At 41.7% G+C, this 24554-nt stretch overlaps 5 protein-coding genes across 10 annotated transcripts; 1 reads left to right on the forward strand and 4 right to left on the reverse strand.

Annotated features, from left to right (window-relative positions):
• Positions 1–29: 29 nt before the first annotated feature.
• On the reverse strand, positions 30–16499 carry LOC126984274 (uncharacterized). Of its 3 annotated transcripts, none has more exons than XM_050837897.1 (5): positions 16401–16496; positions 963–1031; positions 664–831; positions 331–462; positions 30–214 (listed from the first exon to the last, which is right to left on the reverse strand). In XM_050837897.1, exons 1-5 carry the CDS (start codon positions 16443–16445, stop codon positions 101–103), a joined length of 528 nt encoding a protein of 175 aa, XP_050693854.1. In that variant the 5' UTR covers positions 16446–16496; the 3' UTR covers positions 30–100. The 3 variants fall into 3 exon arrangements, with proteins under 3 accessions (XP_050693854.1, XP_050693853.1, XP_050693852.1); XM_050837896.1 differs by lacking the exon at positions 16401–16496 and adding an exon at positions 1117–1188; XM_050837895.1 differs by lacking the exons at positions 30–214; positions 331–462; positions 664–831; positions 963–1031 and adding exons at positions 15377–15561; positions 15678–15809; positions 15967–16134; positions 16247–16315 and having other exon boundaries at positions 16401–16499.
• LOC126984269 (uncharacterized) lies at positions 2619–19795 on the forward strand. Of its 3 annotated transcripts, none has more exons than XM_050837888.1 (5): positions 2619–2721; positions 2806–2865; positions 3166–3765; positions 19295–19485; positions 19629–19795. In XM_050837888.1, the coding sequence occupies exons 2-5, from the start codon at positions 2806–2808 to the stop codon at positions 19738–19740; spliced, it is 963 nt and encodes a 320-aa protein (XP_050693845.1). In that variant the 5' UTR covers positions 2619–2721; the 3' UTR covers positions 19741–19795. The 3 variants fall into 3 exon arrangements, with proteins under 3 accessions (XP_050693845.1, XP_050693847.1, XP_050693846.1); XM_050837889.1 differs by lacking the exons at positions 2619–2721; positions 2806–2865; positions 3166–3765 and adding exons at positions 17922–18019; positions 18106–18165; positions 18543–19097; XM_050837890.1 differs by lacking the exons at positions 2619–2721; positions 3166–3765 and adding an exon at positions 18543–19097 and having other exon boundaries at positions 2829–2865.
• Positions 7828–8980, reverse strand: LOC126984276 (uncharacterized). The gene is made up of 5 exons (XM_050837900.1): positions 8884–8980; positions 8720–8788; positions 8375–8542; positions 8108–8239; positions 7828–8002 (listed from the first exon to the last, which is right to left on the reverse strand). The coding sequence occupies exons 1-5, from the start codon at positions 8926–8928 to the stop codon at positions 7892–7894; spliced, it is 525 nt and encodes a 174-aa protein (XP_050693857.1). The 5' UTR covers positions 8929–8980; the 3' UTR covers positions 7828–7891.
• LOC126984272 (uncharacterized) lies at positions 11595–13247 on the reverse strand. 2 transcript variants are annotated; one of them, XM_050837893.1, is made up of 4 exons: positions 13080–13247; positions 12418–12978; positions 12088–12278; positions 11595–11769 (listed from the first exon to the last, which is right to left on the reverse strand). In XM_050837893.1, the coding sequence occupies exons 1-4, from the start codon at positions 13140–13142 to the stop codon at positions 11658–11660; spliced, it is 927 nt and encodes a 308-aa protein (XP_050693850.1). In that variant the 5' UTR covers positions 13143–13247; the 3' UTR covers positions 11595–11657. The 2 variants fall into 2 exon arrangements, with proteins under 2 accessions (XP_050693850.1, XP_050693851.1); XM_050837894.1 differs by lacking the exon at positions 11595–11769 and adding an exon at positions 11782–11835.
• A 3016-nt stretch (positions 19796–22811) lies between the features above and the next one.
• On the reverse strand, positions 22812–24343 carry LOC126984268 (uncharacterized). Its single transcript, XM_050837887.1, has 4 exons — positions 24257–24343; positions 23400–23990; positions 23038–23231; positions 22812–22958 (listed from the first exon to the last, which is right to left on the reverse strand). Exons 1-4 carry the CDS (start codon positions 24332–24334, stop codon positions 22853–22855), a joined length of 969 nt encoding a protein of 322 aa, XP_050693844.1. The 5' UTR covers positions 24335–24343; the 3' UTR covers positions 22812–22852.
• Between the last annotated feature and the right edge of the window lie 211 nt (positions 24344–24554).

Below are 24554 nucleotides of genomic sequence, written 5' to 3' on the forward strand. Positions count from 1 at the left end.
GAATAAGATTTCATACAGGAATAAAAGAGTTATGTAGTATAGTTATTTTAATGCAGTCAAATAGTTAGGATACAATACATTGAGCAAGATACGGAATTCATCAATGACCATATCCGCGAGTGGTGGAGGTGAGCGTCACAGTGGTGAGGTACAGGGTGGTGGAGGTGATGCGCTGGTACAGGGTCTGAACGGACGACACCGGGACAGTCTCGATCTGGGAAAATTTATGTTAATAGTTGTGCTAAAAAGTTTTAAGCTGGGAAAACTAACTACTTTAACCAACTTGTCCGATTTATGCACTAGACAAAAATAACATCGGAAGTTTAGTACCTCGTGATGGATATCTATGTGGGTAATGCTGTGGAACAAGTCCTTTCTTTCCGTTTCAGTCACGAAAGATGTGAAGATTGATGTAACTGATCGGACTGGATTCACTCCGGCAGTGTGGCGGATAATTGAGACCTGATGGACAAAAGTTAATATGCACATAAAAGTTAATATTATATTAAGTAAATATAAATATTCATTAAGTAAATATAAATATTCATTAAGTAAATATAAAGTTTTTGCAAGGTCATGCATGTATATTAAAGCAGTATGGTAGTCAGATAATCGGGTAATATGTAAACGACAAGGATTAACACAAAGTAAAAAGCACATTACCGGTGTGTTTGTAATTGTAATGACCGAAGTCACCGTGTCTGGGCGCGTCGGATTAAAGCCCCAGTGAGTAGTTAGCTGGGTCGCCGTGACAGTGTACTGTGTCACTGTGCTTACCCACACATCAGAAGTTACAGGAACACGGACGGTTTGAGTTGTAGTAACCGTGTCCTGCACATGTAATGGAGTTTAAGTTAACAGTAATATTATTGGCAGTACCCGTGTCCTGCACATGTAATATTTCAGTTATTTCACATACACAAAACCCTACCAGCCAAGGGGAAAACCCAAGTACTGCTCACCGTTACTGTGACTGGAACAACGATCTGCGGGACGTACGGCGCGTGAGTGTCGTACCCCTGAGACGCAACCTGGGGAAGAAAATCACAAATATAATGTCCTTACACCAACTATAACCCAATCACTATCAGCAGTAAAAAATACGCAATAACATACCTGCCCCACGACGACCAAAATCAGAGCTAAAATTGCAGAAACCATCTTTGAGAATTCACACACCACCTGAAACTGAGGAGATTGTCAAAATAATTTGAACGTCACATATAGACAATTCATCAGCTCGAAATTTACAAGAACCTGCACACTCACCAAACAGCTGAAGGATGAGGGAGTGAATACCGCTCAGTCCTCCATGACCCCGCAGGAAGCCTCGCTTGGCGCTGCACTCGTTTCTTTTGTTCACGCTTCAGCCTCGATTCTCCGCACCTTCTCGTGAAACAAGGGCGAATGAGACACATTCATGACGTCACACTCTCCTTTTTTGGGATCGCGTTGTTTCTCGCCAAGACAAAGATGAGAGGTCAAAAGAACTTCGACGTTTGAGGTCACATTCATATATGTTTTGTATGTTCATAACTACATAGTGATTGGTGTGCTCAAACTGATATTTTCATCTGCCTTCTACATGTGATAACTGACGCGCGAGATAATCTTACAGGTTGCCAGCAGGCAGCCAGTAACTCAACTCAAGGTCTCCTTTCTCTCTCTCTCTCTCTCTCTCTCTCTCTCTCTCTCTCTCTCTCTCTCTCTCTCTCTCTCTCTCTCTCTCTCTCTCTCTCTCTCTCTCTCTTCTTTTTTAAACAGGGCTTACAGAAGATTGTGCTAAAGTTGAAGGTTTTAAGCTTCATCTATCTATATCTCTCTCTCTCTCTCTCTCTCTCTCTCTCTCTCTCTCTCTCTCTCTCTCTCTCTCTCTCTCTCTCTCTCTCTCTCTCTCTCTCTCTCTCTCTCTCTCTCTCTCTCTCTCTCTCTCTCTCTCTGTGTGTGTATATATATATATATATATATATATATATATATATATATATATATATATATATATATATATATATATATATATATATATATATATATATATATATATATATATATATATATATATATATATATATATATATATATATATATATATATATATATATATATAAATATGTCGGAGACATGTCCCCGAATAGTCGGCGACATGTCGGCGACAAATTCGCCAACAAAATTAAAATTTCAACGGTCAAAATTCGGCGACAATTCCCCGAACACCGCGAATTGGACGCCAAATTGTCCGGGACATGTCGGCGACATTTCGGGAACAATTCGGCGTCCATTTAGCATTCGCGCACATTCGGCGAACGGCCGCGAATTTTTCATGCAACATGAAACTTTCGTGGCGATCGTGACCAACTGTCAAAAGTCGCGCAGTGGACGCAGACATGTCCCCGAATGGCCAAGAACAGGTAAGAAAAATGCCGAACTTGTCCACGACACACGATGACTTGCATATTCGTGCACATTCGTGAAGCAAAATTCAGCAGTGTATTTTGGGCTTTAGTAAGCTTGTTTTCTGAGTTAATTAGTTGGTAGTAATCGGAGTTTGAACTATGTGTTTACGACCCGAGCTGCCAGCCGTACGAGGCAGCTGGAGGGGCAAGGAGCGGGGGTAGAAGAGGTGAGCACGGGGCAAGCGGAGGGAACGGGGCCACTTCTCATCCAGACCAGCTAGCAAGAAGTCTTATATCGGAGAGGGGTCGTCATATCTTAAATTACAAGGTGAAGTATTGGTCTTTGTGAATGTTTTATGTGAATGTTAAAGTGTGGTTACGGTTCCAATGTAAGTTATCGGTTATGTTTCAGATGCATGTTGTGGCTGTGCTCTTCGGGCTGACTCTGGCTCATTTCGCTTGTTCCCAAGGCGTAAGTACTGCTTGGAAACTTCTCTAGTCAATGATTCTTACCTTAAGCTATCGTTTTAGTTTTAATACTGTTCGTACCTTTAGCATTTCATACCTTTTTTTAGCTTTATTCTTACCTTAAGCAATCGCTATTATCTTAATAATATTCATACCCTTTTTTAGCTTTATTCTTACCTTAAGCAATCGCTATTATCTTAATAATATTCATACCTTTAGTAATTCATATCTTTTTTAGCTTTTAACTAGTAATCTTAAAGTTTTTAATGTTTTAATTTGTTCAAGGTTTTTTAATTTATTTCAGGGATACAACTTCGCTAACACGGGATCTATTCGTCAACCCTTTCAAGGTCAACGTCAACTTCAACCCTTCTTTGTTGCGAATTTTAACCAACCGGGCTTTGATGGGAATCTCCCAAACCAGCCGGGCAGTGATGGGTCTTTCCTAAATATTCCTAACGCCGCTCCAGGCCAGTTTGCTCAAACTGGTGATGGTCCTTTCGTTGGTGGCTTCCCTAACTTCGCTCCAGGCCAGTTTGCTCAAACTGGTGATGGTCCCTTCGTTGGTGGCCAGTTGGTTGAGGGATTTCCCGGTTTAGTTTCCTCTAGACCTCAAAGTGCTGGTATGTTGCCACTACAGCTGGTTCCATCCTTCGTGGATAGTCAAACACCTGTCGCTGGTGGATCCCTCACCGGTCAGGTCTTCAATGCCCAAGCCGGCTTCCAGGGTGCTGGTTTTGATGCCCAGTTCGCCAGGAGTGTTATCACTAAGCCAATCACCCCCACTGTCACTCAGACTTCTACCATCGACAGTTTCCAAACTTTAACAGATTTGGTCTTGCACAGCGTGCCAGTCACCCAGACTCACTTCACTTTACTCACCACTACACAACTAACCCGCGTCGTGAGTATTTTATAGTTGTTTATGGATATAATTTTTAATATGGATATAATTTAACATAACTAAGTTTTCTCAATTTTTTAACTTGTTTCTTAGGTCTATGCATTGTTTTTCGTTTCTTTCGGTTTCTCTTAAATTTATAGGCATTTTCCAGGGAATTTTACATGGTTTCACTTTCCCAGGTTGTTCCCACCCCTGTGAATGACTGGATGGATCTCGAGACTACTGTGATTGCTAGCCCAACGTTCGTTACGATAACTGAAACTTACTCACACTTCCGTGTAGTTGTCCGGACGTCGATCAATTACGTCACGCTTACCCACACTTCTTACGCTATTACGCATGTCCCCTACACTATCACTGCTACCCAAACGTAAGTGTTTTTGCGCATGTATTTTTCAACTGTCTTACTCCATTACTGAACGTGTAGCTCGAACCAGCACATTATTGAAATTTTTAATGTTTACTTTATATATTCGGCATTTTAACTAGTGTCTTGGCTGAGCCCTTATCCTTTCCAGTGTTCGCGTGACCTCCCCAATGGTGAAAACGGTCATCCAAACTTCTGTCCACGGTGTTACGGACTATCGCACTGTCGCCCACACTGTCTACGTCCACGGAGGATACGCTTAATATAATCTTTTGTTCTAAGAGAATGAGTAATTTAAATAAATCATGATTTATCACTGAATTTTTTTCCCGTTTACACCCCAGCTTGATGTTAAACAAACCATATTTAATTCAATATACACATACATTCCAATCTAAGCCAGTGTTTTCGAGTTAGAATTTACTCTTATCACAATGCGTTACAATTAAAGTGATCGGAGACTTGGTTACATTATAATTACTGGTTTACCACGTTAGAAGAATGGTTAACCACGTTACTTGTACCATTACACATTCTAGTTTTTCTTTATTTATGTTTCAAATAATGCCGGTATTCTAGCTTTTATCCACTGACTGATCCGCAGAGGATGCACGTTCCTACGTAGTTTATTATATAGTACTCTCGATGTAACTGGTATTCATGCTGCCAGATATATTAAACGGATGGTGCATTTCCATGCAGATTGTTGTTGAGGATGGAGCATTTTCCATGAAATTCCAGCTGTGGTAAGTGTCCTCCATCTAGGCAATCATGGGTCATACGCATTCATTCCATATAAGCTGTCCTCCCAGCTCCTGTTATTCAGATTATTTGTTGGACATCGTGACTTCATTGATTAGTCACGTGCCTGAACCCTTAGTAGCTCGGCCTTTTGATACGTTAGCTCACCCGTGCACGCGAAGTATTCGTAAAAGCCAACTGAGCACTAGTTACTCCTCAAGTGATACTCAAATGTATGAGTAAGCTAGAAATTTAATGTACAATGGATATGGTCACTACTGAATTGGATTGGTGCAGTAAACACTTTGTCCATTCGTCAATATCGCAAATGACTTTGCGTGATTGTCCAGGGTCTACATCTCCCAGCAAAAATGACTGGTTAAGTTGTACGATTCTTAATTTGATAAACCTTTATCGGGAACACCGTTGTCTGTGGAACGTGAAAATGGTCATGTCAAAAGAGAACAAAAGCAGCAGCATACCAGACAATCTCAGAGGATATACAAAACGTAGGTGTCGGTGGGATTAAACAGGAAATACATTCTGCAGCCAACATAGACGGGAAATTAGAAAAAGCCACTAAAGTAAGGGTTAAAATGGAGACATTAACATTCCAGCGTTATGGTGTTTTTATGAACTGTCTATATAGTATGGTGACAGTGCGGTGATCAGTATCAAACATAGATCGGAGCTGCTGCAAGCTGGAGTGGACGACTGAGCCAGACACTGCCGTATGGACGAGAATACAAAGTGCACGCGGACTTGCCCGGTGAAAGGCAGGGCAGGGCCCGCCGGGTAAAACCAGCAAGTGGAAAGAGTCGCTCTGTACACGCTTACGACTTGGGTACAAGTATTACTAGGAGATTGGGGTTGCCTGCACAGACCAAGACACTAACTAAGTTGTGTGAAGAGCCTCGCTGCCACACCTTGAACCATACATGATGGAATGTCCCTCGCTCTGGCAGTACAGAAACTCCAACATACACTGTGTCAGTAGTCAGATAATTTGGATGTTCCAACACGGGAATATAAATGAAATGATGAACAAATGTAAAAAAACAAAAGATATCAAAAACATGTGAGAAATAACACTTACGGGAAATATATTTAAGTAAAATATATATAGTATATATAGTAACAGTAACATTAAGGATGTAGCAACTTATACTTTTGTACATTGCCACTCTTGATTATCAATTAGGATTAGGTTAAGGCTGCACACGTGTCAATAACCTTTTGAGAAAATTGTATGCTGTATATAGTAGATACAGACAGACACAGACAGACATACACAGAGACACAGACAGACAGACAGACAGACACAGAGACAAAGACAGACAGATACTCAATAATTCTCTCTCTCTCTCTCTCTCTCTCTCTCTCTCTCTCTCTCTCTCTCTCTCTCTCTCTCTCTCTCTCTCTCTCTCTCTCTCTCTCTCTCTCTCTCTCTCTCTCTCTCTCTCTCATTTACCGGGTAAAGTCCGAGGGCGCACACGTATTTTCGTTCAAACGGCAGTCTTATAGCCCGGGCCTGTCAAACCCGCGGTTTTCTTCGGTAAGGCCGTTTGCTGCACAACTATGCGTAACAGGAAGGAGCTGAAGAATCTAGCTCTGTGTTGGATATTGTTACTATGTGCGTGAAAAAAAAAATGGAACGAAATTATATAAAGGTGTCCGATTGTCTGGCAGCGACGTACTACCGGGCAGTGCATGTTGAAATTAGATCTCCACCAAGGGCATTTTTCCGTTTTGTTCGCGGGGACAAGCTGTGAGCCCGTCAACATGAAAACTGTCCGCCTGTGGCCGCTGACATTGTGGGATCACGTGCTCGGGCCTCAGCCGCGTGTGCTTTACCTGGTGCCATTATTCACTTAGGGATTGGCTTGCTGTGCTTAATTCAGACTGTCCTAATCACTTTACTACCGATTTTTTTCCCTACTGGACAAGCTAAAAGGACTGCCGGAGTTTCCAAGCTTCCCTATGTCCACAGCGGACTTGCCAGCTTTCCAGAGTAGGTGAACAACGTTAAGTCATACCCTCATTCTCTGATTTCGATCGAGCGTGCATAGCATTAGGGTTAAGCGTAAAACAAAGTGGAGTCCAGTCAAACATTGATACATGGTTCTCTAATTAGGATTGTGTTGGACAACAGGATTGTGTTGGACAACAGGATTGTGTTGGACAACAGGATTGTGTTGGACAACAGGATTGTGTTGGACAACAGGATTGTGTTGGACAACAGGATTGTGTTGGACAACAGGATTGTGTTGGACAACAGGATTGTGTTGGACAACAGGATTGTGTTGGACAACAGGATTGTGTTGGACAACAGGATTGTGTTGGTAAACATCTGTGAATCGTCTGGAGCGGAGGAAAATTTATGCCACCACGATGGCTCAAATACATTAACTCTGCTTCGGGTTATCCTTGCTTCGGGCAAGCCTTAGTGGTGAAGGGAGAGCGCGAGATTAACTCCGCTTCGGGCTATCCTTGCAGGTGGAGGTAGAGCGCGAGGGTCAGTCTAACAGACAAATATTTGTGTATCCCACTTCAGTGGTGATTTGCTCCGAGGGGCATAAAAGAAGTAGCATTAAGATAGTATTTATTGGGCTTTTAATATAAAGCAGCCTAGGCTTAATTTAGTATTTATTGGGTTTTTAATTTAAAGCAGCCTAGGCTTAATTTAGTAGTGTGCGTTAAAAAAAAATTTACAGGATAGCGTTCTCGTGGGTACAGCTTACCAAACGAGACAGCATATACACATCAGTACAGCCGGACAAACCGTTTATGCTCTGCGAGCTATTACGTAACTGGGGTTCATAGTTTACCTAATGGAGTTCATGGGGTTAATCTGTAATCTAATGGAGTTTTTGTCCACTATACTTTCTTCGTAGAGCACTCCAGACCTACATACTTACAAATTACTGGGAAACTTGGGAAACTAGAAAACTACGCAGTTTTTTAATAATATAATTGCTTCTTAATTCATTACATTAATATGAATATTTCACCCCATCTTCAATGATATCCTCTTGTGGTAGAAGTGACAATCACAGTTCTGATACTGAGTGTAGTGGTTGTGATACGCTGTACTAGCGTTTGGACCGATGACACTGGAACAGTTTCTATCTGAAATTGAAGAAATTCACGTATTAAGATATCTGAAATTGGAAGAAATTCACGTATATAATATGAAGCATAAAGAGTAGTCTGAAGATAATTGGGCTATCGTACCTCGTGATGAAGAGCAACATGCGTGACCGTGTGGTATAGATCCTTCCTTGCAGTTTCAGTTGAGAAAATAGTGTGAACGGAGACAACCGTCCGTGTGGGGTTTACGTAACTTGTTTGACTGACCATGGACACCTGTAGAGTGGGTATAAAAGTCAATCAATAACAGTTCATATGAATGAATACTGAAAATAGCTACCTCCATCACGACATACACTCAATGGTAGCAATAAAACTTAATTGCAGAATACAGTGAACATTCGTAGTTACCGGCGTGGTAGTGACAGTCATCAGCGTTGTTCTAGTAACACTGTCAACGGGGACCCAGGAGTACTCAGTCACCAGTTGAGTGGCATAGACTGGTGAAGTGACAATTTCACTAACCCAGACATCAGAAGTTACTGGAACTCGAATAGTTTGAGTCCCCGTAATAGTTTCCTGCAATATAATATTACTTAGTTCTCTTAATATAGTTTTCTCAAACATTAAAAACAGTCCCAGTAACCATGAGACTCTTAGTAATTGACACTAGTACACCCATTAATTTAGGCGATAGCAGTAATTCAAACATTAAAATAAATTTTTTGACGTAAGTCTCAGAATTAAGTAACTCACCGTAACAGTGACAGGAACAACCTGAGCTTGCACGTATGGGACATGAGTGTCATACCCCTGGCTTGCAGCCTGAAATACAAGAACCACGTTCAATATTAGCCATTAAATTAAATGATGTACAAGGGAGATTCACGTAACTACTAGAGATTACATGATACACCTACCTGGGTCACGAAGGCAAGAAGCACTGCTGCAAATACATTAACCATCTCGGCGGTCTATACTCCTCCTGGAATGAAAGATTGATTACAGAAACAACCAAAGCCACGCACAACCACATGTACACAACTATGGCACTAGAAACCCCACCTTCTCTGTTGAAGCTCTCGGTAGACACTGCGGGGATCGGTTGAGGGATCCAACAGATAGCCTCGCAGGACGAGCGGCGCGTTCGATTTTAGTGTTTGGCCTAGACTTGGATCTCCTCAGACAAAAAAAAAAAAAAAAATAACGCTGGATCTATGGAGTAAAATTTTGTCAAGTAGACGTGTGCTACAAACAGGAATATAGATTTGATCATCAACACGTAAATGCTACAAATTGTGTACATTGAAGGATGACCACTTTAAGCAAATTTTATAAACACGACTCTACTGTGACTTATATGTAATTAGTAGCTTTTATTTTTGTCTTGCACCTCGAATATATGAAGGTCTCTCACCTCTTCCTATCTTGAAATTAAATATTCCAATAAAAGGTCCAACCGTTTTCTTGAAAGTGGGACGAACTTTATCTAGTTGCCAATGCTAATCACCGCTGCCCTGTGTTCCATTAACAGTAACACCTCCACCCTCACTGTCTCTTTCACTAACAAAAAAATAATAATAATTTACGATCGTAAGGAATCATTTGCAATAATATTTCCATCTTTGCATTTTAGACAACTATATACATCATCCTGACCAAGCGATTTGTTAAAAAAAAAACTGATTGAGTCATTAACTTAAATATTTAAGCTTCATTGGTTCGGCAGCCCTTCATTCACGTCCGCATCCCCTTCTTGACATCATAGCTCATTCAAGGACATATCGTCGGTCATGCGGTTGGATGAAATATAAAACATGGATCGAATTATAAAATCAGTAAAAGTTTATGGTATGTTGAAATTCAGATTACACCAATGTTAGATTCTGCTATTTTAAAATTACTGAAGTACACGTTATTGGGCTACAAAACAGTTGCCACTGGATTCAGAACTTCAGCTTATTTATATCTGCCATCCAGTTTTGATGTTCCAATAGCAGAACTCGAGTGAAAATGTGACATGAAATGGCACCAAAGAGGTTTTTGGGCCAAGCGATCATGTTGCAGAGCTGAACACACTGATCCGCACCAAACCATAAATCCCTTCAGCCACTGGTCCACGGTTAGGGTGTCACGGGTTGCATTTGTTTACCCGTCTTTTTTTCATCATTATTTAAGATGAGGTCGCTCTTGTTTATGAACCTCCTCCACTGTGCTCTGGTTTGTACTATTTTTTCACCAATTCCGGTGTCAACGTTAGTAAACTACAACCTTTAGTTTCCTGATTAGTGTAGTAATGGTAGGTAGTCGTGTACCTCTACTGATGACTAGACAGTTGTCATTTCATATAACTCATCTCGACGTCGCACAGTTCCAAAGCAATGGTGTGGCTTTGTGTTAGTGTAGTCCCATTCGTGGCAGCGAGGCAGATTGGTTTACAGCTAAGCAAGTAACCCAACGGTAATCCTGTGTGGAGGCAATTCAGGGACAAAAAAGAAGGCTCGTTTAGCGTTGCTCACGCAGAGTTAATTAGCAGTCAAAAGGGTGTCAGATTCGATTAAAGGGGTATCCTGATACTACTTTTCATGAACATTCAAGTCGTAAGAATTTAGAAATACAGACGAAGGAAGATGATTTTCCAGAGTTTAAAAGGAAAAGAAAAAAAACTCGTGCTGCTTAACTATTCTAGAATTTGGACATCGATTATTAAGTCATACATTAGGGACGCGGGAGTAATATAACTGTTGTTAGCAACTTCAATAGAGCAGTAAGCATGTCTAATATTCGTTCCAACGGAAGTTGAGAAGAGTGAGCGTTAAGGTGAGGAAAGTGGAGGCAAAAATCCTTTTAATCTAGAAATGGCAGTTTGTGAACAAGCTCAGTCATACTTAAATGTAAGAAAGTTGAGGGCATAAGTTTAGAGATCTCAGTCGCAACAGACCTCGAGCTTGAGGCGGGAAATAACCCATTACCCCGGAGCACGGGATCGGTGTGAACTCTCGGTTTTACCATGCAGGTGCCAGTTTGACAGCTCGAACTGATGAATGGGAGGGCGGTGTGCTGACTGCCATGCCCGCTAATTCGTAGTCTATTTCTACGGGGGCGCATAGGGCTAGTTGCGTGTGCGGTAATCTCGAGGATCAAATAAAGTACCAACTTAAAATTCAGACAACTTAAAAATCTAGTGCCAACACTTTATAACCTTAACATAGGACATATCTTAACAGGACAAGCGAGTGTTTCATACTAACCTGACAAGCGAGTGTTTCATACTAAGGCACGGATATATCTTTCGTGTAAAATGTTATATATATCTTTCATATATCTTTCACTTGTGTAAGATGTTGACAGTTTGTCTATTGTGTATGATTCACATTTAAGTTTGTCTAGTTGGATATATCTTTCATTGTAAAATGTTGACAGTATGTCTAGCGTACGAGTCACCTATTTAAGTTTGTCTAGCTCCGGAGGAGCTTACTTTTGTTCGAAGTTCTTCACACTTACTAATTTCTATATTTGGTCTAAAATTTATCAACACGTAAGTCAATAATTCCTATGTATAGGAAATCCTATGTATAGGAATGATAAGCTGTGCAAGTTAATTTAAAGCAAGAAAATGAAACTTTAAACATTATGGTAAATATTTATTAAGCTATAGTTTTAATATTTTTTTACATATTCTTTCAAAGGAGAATTAGAAATAGCCTCCGTGGACGTAAACGGTGTTGAAAAGGGTGCGGTAGTCGGTCACCAACTGTTCCCGAGTTCTGATGACGGTCCTTACCATTGGAGACGTAATCTGAACACTGAGGAAAGACACAGGTTGGGTACAACAATGAATTTAGGGTTCCATTGGAGACGTGATCTGGACACTGAGGAGAGATATAGGTTAGGTACAACAATGAATTTAGGGTTAGGTACAACAATGAATTTAGGGTTCCGTATGCAAGATAAATTAGGCACAATGATTTTAACAATGATATAGGTTAGGTACAACAATGAATTTAGGGTTCCGTATGCAAGATAAATTGGGCACAATGATTAACAATTATTTTAGGGATATTTTATAAAATAAAGTTCCCTTTCCAGTTTCTAAACAAGAATTCAGGATATTCATCACTTACGTTTCCGTTGCGGTAATTGTGAAAGGAACATGGGTGATTGCGTAGGAAGTGTGAGTAATCGTCACGTGCGAGACTGAAGTTCCAATCACAAGGCGGAAGTCAGATTTAGTTTCGGTAACAGTTACATATTCTGGGCGGTGGACTACAGTTGTAGACACTGCAACCCTGTCATCAACAGGCGTGACGACAACCTGTTCCAAGATTATAGAAGTTAACATTCCAGGGGAATGCACATTGTAAATTAGAACTGTAAATTAGAACCCCAAATTATAAATTAACTAAAATTTTAACATCAGCTAAATTATAACTCACTAAATTATGATTACTCACCTGTTCTAAAGGCCGTGTTGCAGTCTCCAATACGAATTGCGTCAGAGTAACCCCAACGCTGTTTAAAACAGTGTCAGTGAGTGTAGTGAATACGTCGACAGTCACCGTTTGAGTCACTGTAGGAGTTGCTTGCTGTTGAAGAACCCTTGTGGCAAAAGATCCACCAGCGCCCGTTTGAAAACTGTCCTGACCACCAGACCCCCCGAATCCTGCAAAACCACCACCCAGTGCACCCGAGCTTGACCCGGCACCGGCGGGGCGGGGAGATCCTCCAGCAAACCCTGCGAAGGAGCCAGGTGTTCCTGGAGATGGGATGCCCTGTTGACCTGTCGTTTGAGTACCTGTCGCAACACCGGGAAGTGACCCGCTACCTCCAGCGGGACGGGGAGCTCCTGCATTCCCCGTGAAAGCGCCTGTGCCCTGCTGAGTGCCTGGCGCAGGGAATGACCCAGCTGGCCCTCGAGATCCAGCTCCAGACCCGGATGTAGTGCTTCCACCCTGCCCACCAGAAGACGCACCACCAGTAGACCCGGAAGGCCGACCCGCAGCACCGTACGGAGCCTGAGAAATAAAACATTAGGATTTACTTATGCGTCCGCCATCCTATTTGGATAAAATATTGCGTGAACTCAAACTTTTTAAACTTGTAAGTAAAATCTTACCATCCCATAAACACACTGTAGAGAGTGGACCAAGGCCAATACCATAAGTACGCAAACCCTCATTGTAGAATAAATGGAACCGGTGCAATAAACTTTCAACAGGTTGGATTAAATGTGATCCTCACAGCGGCTTCGTATCGACTGACGAAAAGGCTGCAGCCAGCCCCTGTCTTAACCTTCCTCGCTACCGTCACCCTCCTCCTGCTAACCCTCCCCAGTTATCTTCTATATTTTTATGCCTTATTCCCTCATTCACTCTTTCGGGTATGAAATTGGCTTTTAGATCGTTTGGAGTGTTTTTCTGCTTCGAGAAATTATCGGGATCTTCCCATTTTCTTCCTCACTTTAATAATGGAACAATAGTCCATCTGAATATGGATAAGTATTTATTTGTCTCGCAATCGCATTTAGAATTCCATTAAGTGACCAATTTCAAGGCCAACATCCATGTATCGTCATTACCTTACACTACTTTCATGTTCATTCCTGCACTTTTCTCTGTTGAGGGGAAATCGCTCCAAAAGCGTTAATATACATAGAAACTGATCATGTCATTTTATGTGTGAACTGAGACAAATTTCCTCAGTTTGTCTGCAAAGATGGATCATTATTACGACAATCAGTACAACCGTCTCGGCTGCCAGCCACACCTCGCCGCTCCTGCCTGCTCTCAATAGAATCATTATTATTTGGCGTCGTGATTAGATGTCATTAGGCCACTTAGTGCTGTCTGATATATTATTAACTTGCTTGTATGGAACCAACCACTTGTACAACAGATGCTGTAGGATCTTACGATTTGAACAGCAGGTCCCCATGTGTTCTGTTATACGTAAACATTTGAACATTATAATTAAATGAGCTCAACATGAGGGGGAAAATACAAATTTCTTTAAACAGAGTTTTGTCCCTGTTACTCTAAATGCAACTTATTTAATTAAAATTTTAGGAAAAGTAAAGTTTCGTTTAGTCGGTGCAACATCTGTGGTCATATGCCGGAGAGCGACAGGAGGGGAAGGAATTATAGAAGGGAACAGATCCCAGAAGACGGGACACAACCCCCGATTAATACCTGGTACCCATTCACTGCTGGGTGAACAGGGGCGTAAGGTATCGGAATAGCCGCCCAAATTTTACCACTCCGCCCGGGAATCGAACTCGGGCTCTTTCGGTTGTGAGCCGCGTGTGCTAACCACTGCACCAAGAAGCCCCCCTAAAATTTTAGGAAAGTTTTCGTTATTTTTCATTATCAAAAAGTCAAGGGATGCATACCAGTTTTGGATTCTAAATGAATTCAGGTAAGGAACATGCATAAGAGAAATCTTAACCCTAACTCTCAACCACCAATAAAATTTTGAAATAAACTGCACTTAGTAGGGAAAAATTCAAGTGTAAACTATATAGATCAAACATCCGGCCTCAGAATGAAGCAAACGTAGATGTGGAGATCCCAGCAGCAAAGAGACATTAAAAAGTGAATAATGAATAACGCCCGGAGATGGAATTACTATTGATAAAGATGTCCTAACGACGTAGTCATTTACAAATCCACAAAAAAATTGTTTTTGGATTTATTGACCAAGGTGGGCCGGAGTCTGGTGTCTGAGGGTAGGGTACTACAGTTGGTATCTCAATAATTTGGAGACCGGCCAAAGACAGGGAAATTAAATAATCAACCTTTAAAATTGGCCTGTCCACACTATTACTGATAACTAGATAAGCCCATCATTGTTGACTTCCAAATTTCAACGGGCAATCCAAAGAGTTCCCGTCCCCGTATTTTGTTCATTGGCTTAGCACAATTCTAGCTATCCAGTATCAAATCTGCCCTCATTTAAACTAAGATTTTACCGGACTCGTGCAATCTGAGAGACAATGCTCGAGAGAATGTTCGGTACGGTGGACAAGCCTTAATTAAAACTCAGAATTATCTTAATTTAACCAGAAGACATTTATTAGTTCGCATTGCCTAGTGAAATTTAAACTAAATTTTACACAACCAGTCAGAGTCATTGGTCGCTGGTGTGGACATTTCAGCGAAGTTTTCTTAGTGCATTTACCCAATTTTACCTACCCAATTTTACCAAGTGCATTTTCAGTGTGGACAAACGGTCGCTGGCGTTGAAATTAAAAAAAAGTAGTCTTAGTGCATTAAAAAGTTGTCTTAGTGCATTTACCCAATTTTACCAACTGCATTTTCAGTGTGGACAAACGTACGTATGTAATATTAAATAACTAAAGCAATACAAGGTAAAAGATTTCATACAGGAATAAGATTTCATACAGGAATAAAAGAGTTGTGTAGTATAGTTATTTTAATGCAGTCAAATAGTTAGGATACAATACATTGAGCAAGATACGGAATTCATCAATGACCATATCCGCGAGTAGTGGAGGTGAGCGTCACAGTGGTGAGGTACAGGGTGGTGGAAGTGATGCGCTGGTACAGGGTCTGAACGGACGACACCGGGACAGTCTCGATCTGGGAAAATTTATGTTAATAGTTGTGCTAAAAAGTTTTAAGCTCGGAAAACTAACTACTTCAACCAACTTATCGTATTTATGCACTAGACAAAAATAACATCGGAAGTTTAGTACCTCGTGATGGATATCTATGTGGGTAATGCTGTGGAACAAGTCCTTTCTTTCCGTTTCAGTCACGAAAGATGTGAAGATTGATGTAACTGATCGGACTGGATTCACTCCGGCAGTGTGGCGGATGATTGAGACCTAATGGACAAAAGTTAATATGCACATACAAGTTAATGAATATTAAGTAAATATAAAGTTTATGCATGGGTCATGCATGTATATTAAAGCCGTATGGTAGTCAGGTAATCGCGTAATATGTAAACTACAAGGATTAACAAAGTAAAAAGCACATTACCGGTGTGTTTGTAATTGTAATGACCGAAGTCACCGTGTCTGGGTGCGTCGGATTAAAGCCCCAGTGAGTAGTTAGCTGGGTCGCCGTGACAGTGTACTGTGTTACTGTGCTTACCCACACATCAGAAGTTACAGGAACACGGACGGTTTGAGTTGTAGTAACCGTGTCCTGCACATGTAATGGAGTTAAGTAATATTATTGGATTAAAATTTAAGCTATTTTAGTTATTTCACATACACAAAACCCTACCAGTCAAGGGGAAAACGCAAGTACTGCTCACCGTTACTGTGACTGGAACAACGATCTGCGGGACGTACGGCGCGTGAGTGTCGTACCCCTGAGACGCAACCTGGGGAAGAAAATCACAAATATAATGTCCTTACACCAACCATAACCCAATCACTATCAGCAGTAAATAATACGGAATAACATACCTGCCCTACGACGACCAAAATCAGAGCTAAAATTTCAGAAGCCATCTTTGAGAAATCACACACCACCTGAAACTGAGGAGATTGTCAAAATAATTTGAACTTCACATATAGACAATTCATCACCTCGAAATTTACAAGAACCTACACACTCACCAAACAGCTGAAGGATGAGGGAGTGAATACCGCTCAGTCCTCCATGACCCCGCAGGAAGCCTCGCTTGGCGCTGCACTCGTTTCTTTTGTTCACGCTTCAGCCTCGATTCTCCGCACCTTCTCGTGAAACAAGGGCGAATGAGACACATTCATGACGTCACACTCTCCTTTTTTGGGATCGCGTTGTTTCTCGCCAAGACAAAGATGAGAGGTCAAAAGAACTTCGACGTTTGAGGTCACATTCATATATGCTTTGTATGTTCATAACCTCATAGTGATTGGTGTGCTCAAACTGATATTTTCATCTGCCTTCTACATGTGATAACTGACGCGCGAGATAATCTTACAGGTTGCCAGCAGGCAGCCAGTAACTCAACTCAAGGTCTGCTTCTCTCTCTCTCTCTCTCTCTCTCTCTCTCTCTCTCTCTCTCTCTCTCTCTCTCTCTCTCTCTCTCTCTCTCTCTCTCTCTCTCTCTCTCTCTGTGTGTGTATATATATATATAACAATATATATATATATATATATATATATAGATATATATAGATATAGATATAGATATAGATAGATAGATAGATAGATAGATAGATAGATAGATAGATAGATAGATAGATAGATAGATATAGATATATATAGATATATATAGATAGATAGATAGATATAGATAAAGATATATAGATAGATAGACAGACAGACAGATAGATAGATAGATAGGTAGATAGATAGTGTAGATAGATAGACCCCCGTGTACAGTACACCTCCCACCGCGACCCAATTGCCGTGTCTTGATTAATTCGCCGAATGTTCGCCGAATATTCAGGGACATGTCCCCGAATAGTCTTCGCCATTCGGCGACATGTCGGAGACATGTCCCCGAATAGTCGGCGTCATGTCGGCGACAAATTCGCCAACAAAATTAAAATTTCAACGGTCAAAATTCGGCGACAATTCCCCGAACACCGCGAATTGGACGCCAAATTGTCCGGGACATGTCGGCGACATTTCGGCGACAATTCGGCGTCCATTTAGCATTCGCGCACATTCGGCGAACGGCCGCGAATTTTTCATGCAACATGAAACTTTCGTGGCGGTCGTGACCAACTGTCAAAAGTCGCGCAGTGGACGCAGACATGTCCCCGAATGGCCAAGAACAGGTAAGAAAAATGCCGAACTTTGTCCACGACACAGGATGACATGCATATTCGTGCACATTCGTGAAGCAAAATTCGGCAGTGTATTTTGGGCTTTAGTAAGCTTGTTTTCTGAGTTAATTAGTTGGTAGTAATCGGAGTCTGAACTATGTGTTTATGACCCGAGTTGCCAGCCGTACGAGGCAGCTGGAGGGGCAAGGAGCGGGGGTAGAAGAAGTGAGCACGGGGCAAGCGGAGGGAACGGGGCCACTTCTCATTCAGACCAGCTAGCAAGAAGTCTTATATCGGAGAGGGGTCATCATATCTTTAATTACAAGGTTAAGTATTGGTCTTTGTGAATGTTTTATATGTGAATGTTAAAATGTGGTTACGGTTCCAATGTAAATTATCGGTTATGTTTCAGATGCATTTTGTGGCTGTGTTCTTCGGGCTGACTCTGGCTCATCTCGCTTGTTCCCAAGGCGTAAGTACTGCTTGGAAACTTTTCTAGTCAATGATTCTTACCTTAAGCTATCGTTATAGTTTTAATACTATTCGTACCTCTAGCAATTCATACCTTTTTAGCTTTATTCTTACCTTAAGCAATCGCTATAATCTAAGCAATCGCTATAATCTTAATACTATTCATACATTTAGCAATTCGTACCTTTTTAGCACCTTAAGCAATCGCTATAATCTTGATACTATTCATACCTTTTTAGCTTGATTCTTACCTTAAGCAATCGCTATAATCTTAATACTACTCATACCTTTAATAATTCATACCTTTTTTAGCTTTTAACTAGTAATCTTAAAGTTTTTAATGTTTTAATTTGTTCAAGGTTTTTTAATTTATTTCAGGGATACAACTTCGATAACACGGGATCTATTCGTCAACCCCTTCAAGGTCAACTTCAACCCATCTTTGTTGCTAATTTTAACCAGCCGGGCTTTGATGGCAATCTCCCAAACCAGCCGGGCAGTGATGGGTCTTTCCTAAATATTCCTAACGCCGCTCCAGGCCAGTTTGCTCCAACTGGTGATGGTCCCTTCGTTGGTGGCTTGTCACTCAACTCTCAAGGCCAGTTGGTTGAGGGATTTCCCGGTTTAGTTTCCTCTAGACCTCAAAGTGCTGGTATGTTGCCACTACAGCTGGTTCCATCCTTCGTGGATAGTCAAACACCTGTCGCTGGTGGATCCCTCACCGGTCAGGTCTTCAATGCCCAAGCCGGCTTCCAGGGTGCTGGTTTTGATGCCCAGTTCGCCAGGAGTGTTATCACTAAGCCAATCACCCCCACTGTCACTCAGACTTCTACCATCGACAGTTTCGTAACTTTAACAGATTTGGTCTTGCACAGCGTGCCAGTCACCCAGACTCACTTCACTTTACTCACCACTACACAACTAACCCGCGTCGTGAGTATTTTCTACTTCTGTTTATGGATATAATTTTTAATATGGATATAATTTAACAACTAAGTTTTCTCAATTTTTTAACTTGTCTCAATTTTTTAACTTGTTTCTTAGGTCTAAGCATTTTGTTTAATTTCTTTCGGTTTCTCTTAAATTTATGGGTATTTTCCAGGGAATTTTACATGGTTTCACTTTCCCAGGTTGTTCCCACCCCTGTGAATGACTTGATGGATCTCGAGACTACTGTGATTGCTAGCCCAATGTTCGTTACGATAACTGAAACTTACTCACACTTCCGTGTAGTTGTCCGGACGTCGATCAATTACGTCACGCTTACCCACACTTCTTACGCTATTACGCATGTCCCCTACACTATCACTGCTACCCAAACGTAAGTGTTCTTGCGCATGTATTTTTCAACTGTCTTACTCCATTACGTGTAGCTCGAACCAGCACATTATTGAAATTTTTAATGTTTACTTTATATATTCGGCATTTTAACTCGTGTCTTGGCTGAGCCCTTATCCTTTCCAGTGTTCGCGTGACCTCCCCAATGGTGAAAACGGTCATCCAAACTTCTGTCCACGGTGTTACGGACTATCGCACTGTCGCCCACACTGTCTACGTCCACGGAGGATACGCTTAATATATAATATTTTGTTCTAAGAGAATGAGCAATTTAAATAAATCATGATTTATCACTGATTTTTTTTTTCCCGTTTACACCCCAGCTTGATGTTAACAAACCATATTTAATTCAATCTACACAATTCCAATCTAAACCAGTGTTTTCGAGTTGCAATTTACTCTTATCACAATGCGTTACAATTAAAGTGATCGGAGACTTGGTTACATTATAATTACTGGTTTACCACGTTACTTGTACCATTACACATTCTAGCTTTTCTTTCTGTTTCAAATAATGCCGGTATTCTAGCTTCTATCCACTGACTGATCCGCAGATGATGCACGTTCCTACGTAGTTTATTATATAGTCTTCTCGATGTAACTGTTATTCATGCTACTGATCCGCAGAGGATGCACGTTCCTACGTAGTTTATTATATAGTACTCTCGATGTAACTGTTATTCATGCTACTGATCCGCAGAGGATGAACGTTCCTACGTAGTTTATTATATAGTACTCTCGATGTAACTGGTATTCATGCTGCTAGATATATTAAACGGATGGTGCATTTCCATGCAGATTGTTGTTGGGGATGGAGCATTTTCCATGAAATTCCAGCTGTGGTAAGTGTCCTCCATCTAGGCAACATGGGTCATATGCATTCATTCCATATAAGCTGTCCTCCCAGCTCCTGTTTTGCCTGTTATTCAGATTATTTGTTGGACATCGTGACTTCATTGATTAGTCACGTGCCTGAACCTTTAGTAGCTCGGCCTTTTGATACGTTAGCTCACCCGTGCACGCGAAGTATTCGTAAAAGCCAACTGAGCACTAGTTACTGAAGTGATACTCAAATGTATGAGAAAGCTAGAAATTTTATGTACAATGGAAATGGTCACTACTGAATTGGATTGGTGCAGTAAACAATTTGTCCATTCGTCAATATCGCAAATGACTTTGCGTGATTGTCCAGGGTCTACATCTCCCAGCAAAAATGACTGGTTAAGTTGTACGATTCTTAATTTGATAAACCTTTATCGGGAACGCCGTTGTCTGTGGAACGTGAAAATGGTCATGTCAAAAGAGAACAAAAGCAGCAGCATACCAGACAATCTCGGAGGATATACAAAACGTAGGTGTCGGTGGGATTAAACAGGAAATACATTCTGCAGCCAACATAGACGGGAAATTAGAAAAAGCCACTAAAGTAAGGGTTAAAATGGAGACATTAACATTCCAGCGTTATGGTGTTTTTATGAACTGTCGTCTATATAGTATGGTGACAGTGCGGTGATCAGTATCAAACATAGATCGGAGCTGCTGCAAGCTGGAGTGGACGACTGAGCCAGACACTGCCGTATGGACGAGAATATAAAGTGCACGCGGACTTGCCCGGTGAAAGGCAGGGCAGGGCCCGCCGGGTAAAACCAGCAAGTGGAAAGAGTCGCTCTGTACACGCTTACGACTTGGGTACAAGTATTACTAGGAGATTGGGGTTGCCTGCACAGACCAAGACACTAACTAAGTTGTGTGAAGAGCCTCGCTGCCACACCTTGAACCACTACATGATGGAATGTCCCTCGCTCTGGCAGTACAGAAACTCCAACATACACTGTGTCAGTAGTCAGATAATTTGGATGTTCCAACACGGGAATATAAATGAAATGATGAACAAATGTAAAAAAACAAAAGATATCAAAAACATGTGAGAAATAACACTTACGGGAAATATATTTAAGTAAAATATATATAGTATATATAGTAACAGTAACATTAAGGATGTAGCAACTTAAACTTTTGTACATTGCCACTCTTGATTATCAATTAGGATTAGGTTAAGGCTGCACACGTGTCAATAACCTTTTGAGAAAATTGTATGCTGTATATAGTAGATACAGACAGACACAGACAGACATACACAGAGACACAGACAGACAGACACAGAGACAAAGACAGACAGATAGATCTCAATAATCTCTCTCTCTCTCTCTCTCTCTCTCTCTCTCTCTCTCTCTCTCTCTCTCTCTCTCTCTCATTTACCGGGTAAAGTCCGAGGGCGCACACGTATTTTCGTTCAAACGGCAGTCTTATAGCCCGGGCCTGTCAAACCCGCGGTTTTCTTCGGTAAGGCCGTTTGCTGCACAACTATGCGTAACAGGAAGGAGCTGAAGAATCTAGCTCTGTGTTGGATATTGTTACTATGTGCGTGAAAAAAAAAATGGAACGAAATTATATAAAGGTGTCAGATTGTCTGGCAGCGACGTACTACCGGGCAGTGCATGTTGAAATTAGACCTCCACCAAGGGCATTTTTCCGTTTTGTTCGCGGGGACAAGCTGTGAGCCCGTCAACATGAAAACTGTCCGCCTGTGGCCGCTGACATTGTGGGATCACGTGCTCGGGCCTCAGCCGCGTGTGCTTTACCTGGTGCCATTATTCACTTAGGGATTGGCTTGCTGTGCTTAATTCAGACTGTCCTAATCACTTTACTACCGATTTTTTTCCCTACTGGACAAGCTAAAAGGACTGCCGGAGTTTCCAAGCTTCCCTATGTCCACAGCGGACTTGCCAGCTTTCCATAGGTGAACAACGTTAAGTCATACCCTCATTCTCTGATTTCGATCGAGCGTGCATAGCATTAGGGTTAAGCGTAAAACAAAGTGGAGTCCAGTCAAACATTGATACATGGTTCTCTAATTAGGATTGTGTTGGACAACAGGATTGTGTTGGTAAACAACAATGTGAATCGTCTGGAGCTGAGAAAACTTCATGCAACCACAATGAGCCATGGCTCAAACACATTAACTCTGCTTCGGGCTATCCTTGCAGGTGGAGGGAGAGCGTGAGGGTCAGTTTAACAAATATTTGTGTATCCCACTTCAGTGGTGATTTTCTCCGAGGGGCATAAAAGAAGTAGCATTAAGATAGTATTTATTGGGCTTTTAATGTTAAGAAGCTTAGGCTTAACTATAATCTATAACGGTGTTTAACTTTGTAAGGAACATGCTGTGCCTTACTACATGACTAACATACTAAGCTACCTACCATGTATGGATGACATCAGGTCATAAGGATAGAGCAGAATACTATCGAAAACAGTAGTTATATATTTCACATCAATACAAAAGGGATTTAGTAATAGGACGGGAAGACCGTGGAAATGACGGTGCGATTCTCCGTAAACGTTGTGGTGACTGTGTTGATATCAGTTCGGGTCACCGTTGTAGAGATGGTTTGCCTGGGTAAGAAAATTAATGAGTGGTGGTACGAAGGAATAATTTAAAATATTTAACAGTTAACTATAGAAAATAACTCACACTCTAGTGACTGTAGTGAGAAGGGTGTCCTGGGTGAAACTGTAGGATGTATGCGTCAGGGTGACGTATCGTAGCTCCGTGCGAGTGACGTACTGGAATTCAGATCTGACGTCCGTCACGGTGACAGTAAGCGGAGCGCGTGTAACCACCGCCGTGCTGACTACTACGTTACGATCCACGGGGGTGGGAAGAACCTGTTCATGAAAGTAAAAAGCACTATGATTAAACTATAGATTTTTTTTCATGTACGGGCTTGCCAGAAGCATATCAAGACTTAGCGGAATGGATCATTAATTACAGGGACAACTTTTAGATTATTATTCCGCAGTGACAAGTTGCAAAATACTCTACTGACAACTTACCACAGTGGTCACAGCCGTATGCGTGAGGAAGCTGAAGATGGTGGCAGTGCGGGGCTGCTCCACGAATGCAACATCTGTTGTGGTAACAAACCTGTCTAAGGTGACAGTGCGGGTTAGCGTGACATCAGGGCGAGCTTCAATAATCTTTCTTGATCCAGAAGACGCCGAGCCAAGTGACTGAAAGACTGGACCGGTGGTAAACCGACCTGAAGGTCTCGAGTCACCAAGAAATTGCGCTTGGAAATTCCCACTCTGGGACTCTAGACCAGTTTGTCTCTGAAAGAATGGTCTTTGTGCACCAAAGAGATTGGACTGAGGCACTGATCCTGCGAAAGGACCAGAGAATTGAGCAGCGTTGGACTGCTGCGTTGTTCCTGGGAAAGACCCAGTGAATTGTCCAGCATCACCGACCGTGCTTTGAAAGTCTATTGGTCGACTGGTATCATCAGATAGCCGATTCGAGGAGGAACTCTGAAATTCCAAGTTCTCGTTCATATTACCCAATATGAACACATCACCGGCGCCCTGTTGACTCTCCTGTGCTGACTGTGCTCCTTGGAACCGGGAGAATCCCCTTAAGCCATAGGGAACCTGAAGAATAAAGTCGGAAAGGAATGTCATTGGGCATTAATGAAGCGTATATACCAATACATTTTACTAAAAAAAAAAAAAACATCACTAGACTAACCTGGTATCTTTGTCCATGTACAACACTAACTGAAATAAGTGCAGCGAGAGCGCACAATAACTGGTCACAACCCATCTGCAAAGGAAAAGACAGACAACAAATTCCCTATAACAATTGATCACATCCTGCAGTATCAAACACATAATTGAACACGAGATATAATACTCACAGCGAACATCAACCGTCTCCTACTGCTCCTCAATTGCAGAGCTGGAGAGGCAAGTGTTGAATGGTGACGTTCCTCCATCCAACCCTGACGGCACCTCGTTCCCCCCCTTACCCCGGTCTGCGCAGCGTGCCCCACCCCTCCTCCTTCTCCTCCCTCTCCCTAACCGCCTAGCCCCTCTCTTCACCTACCAATTTTCCACCTTTCCATCTCAGCTTTTCAAACACTTTAATTGCCAAACAGTTATCAGATTCATGGACTATCCAGTGCTGACGTCAGATGATTCGCTGTTTCGGTATTT

This window comes from Eriocheir sinensis, chromosome 56, assembly GCF_024679095.1.
Source record: "Eriocheir sinensis breed Jianghai 21 chromosome 56, ASM2467909v1, whole genome shotgun sequence".
Classification (NCBI taxonomy): domain Eukaryota; kingdom Metazoa; phylum Arthropoda; class Malacostraca; order Decapoda; family Varunidae; genus Eriocheir; species Eriocheir sinensis.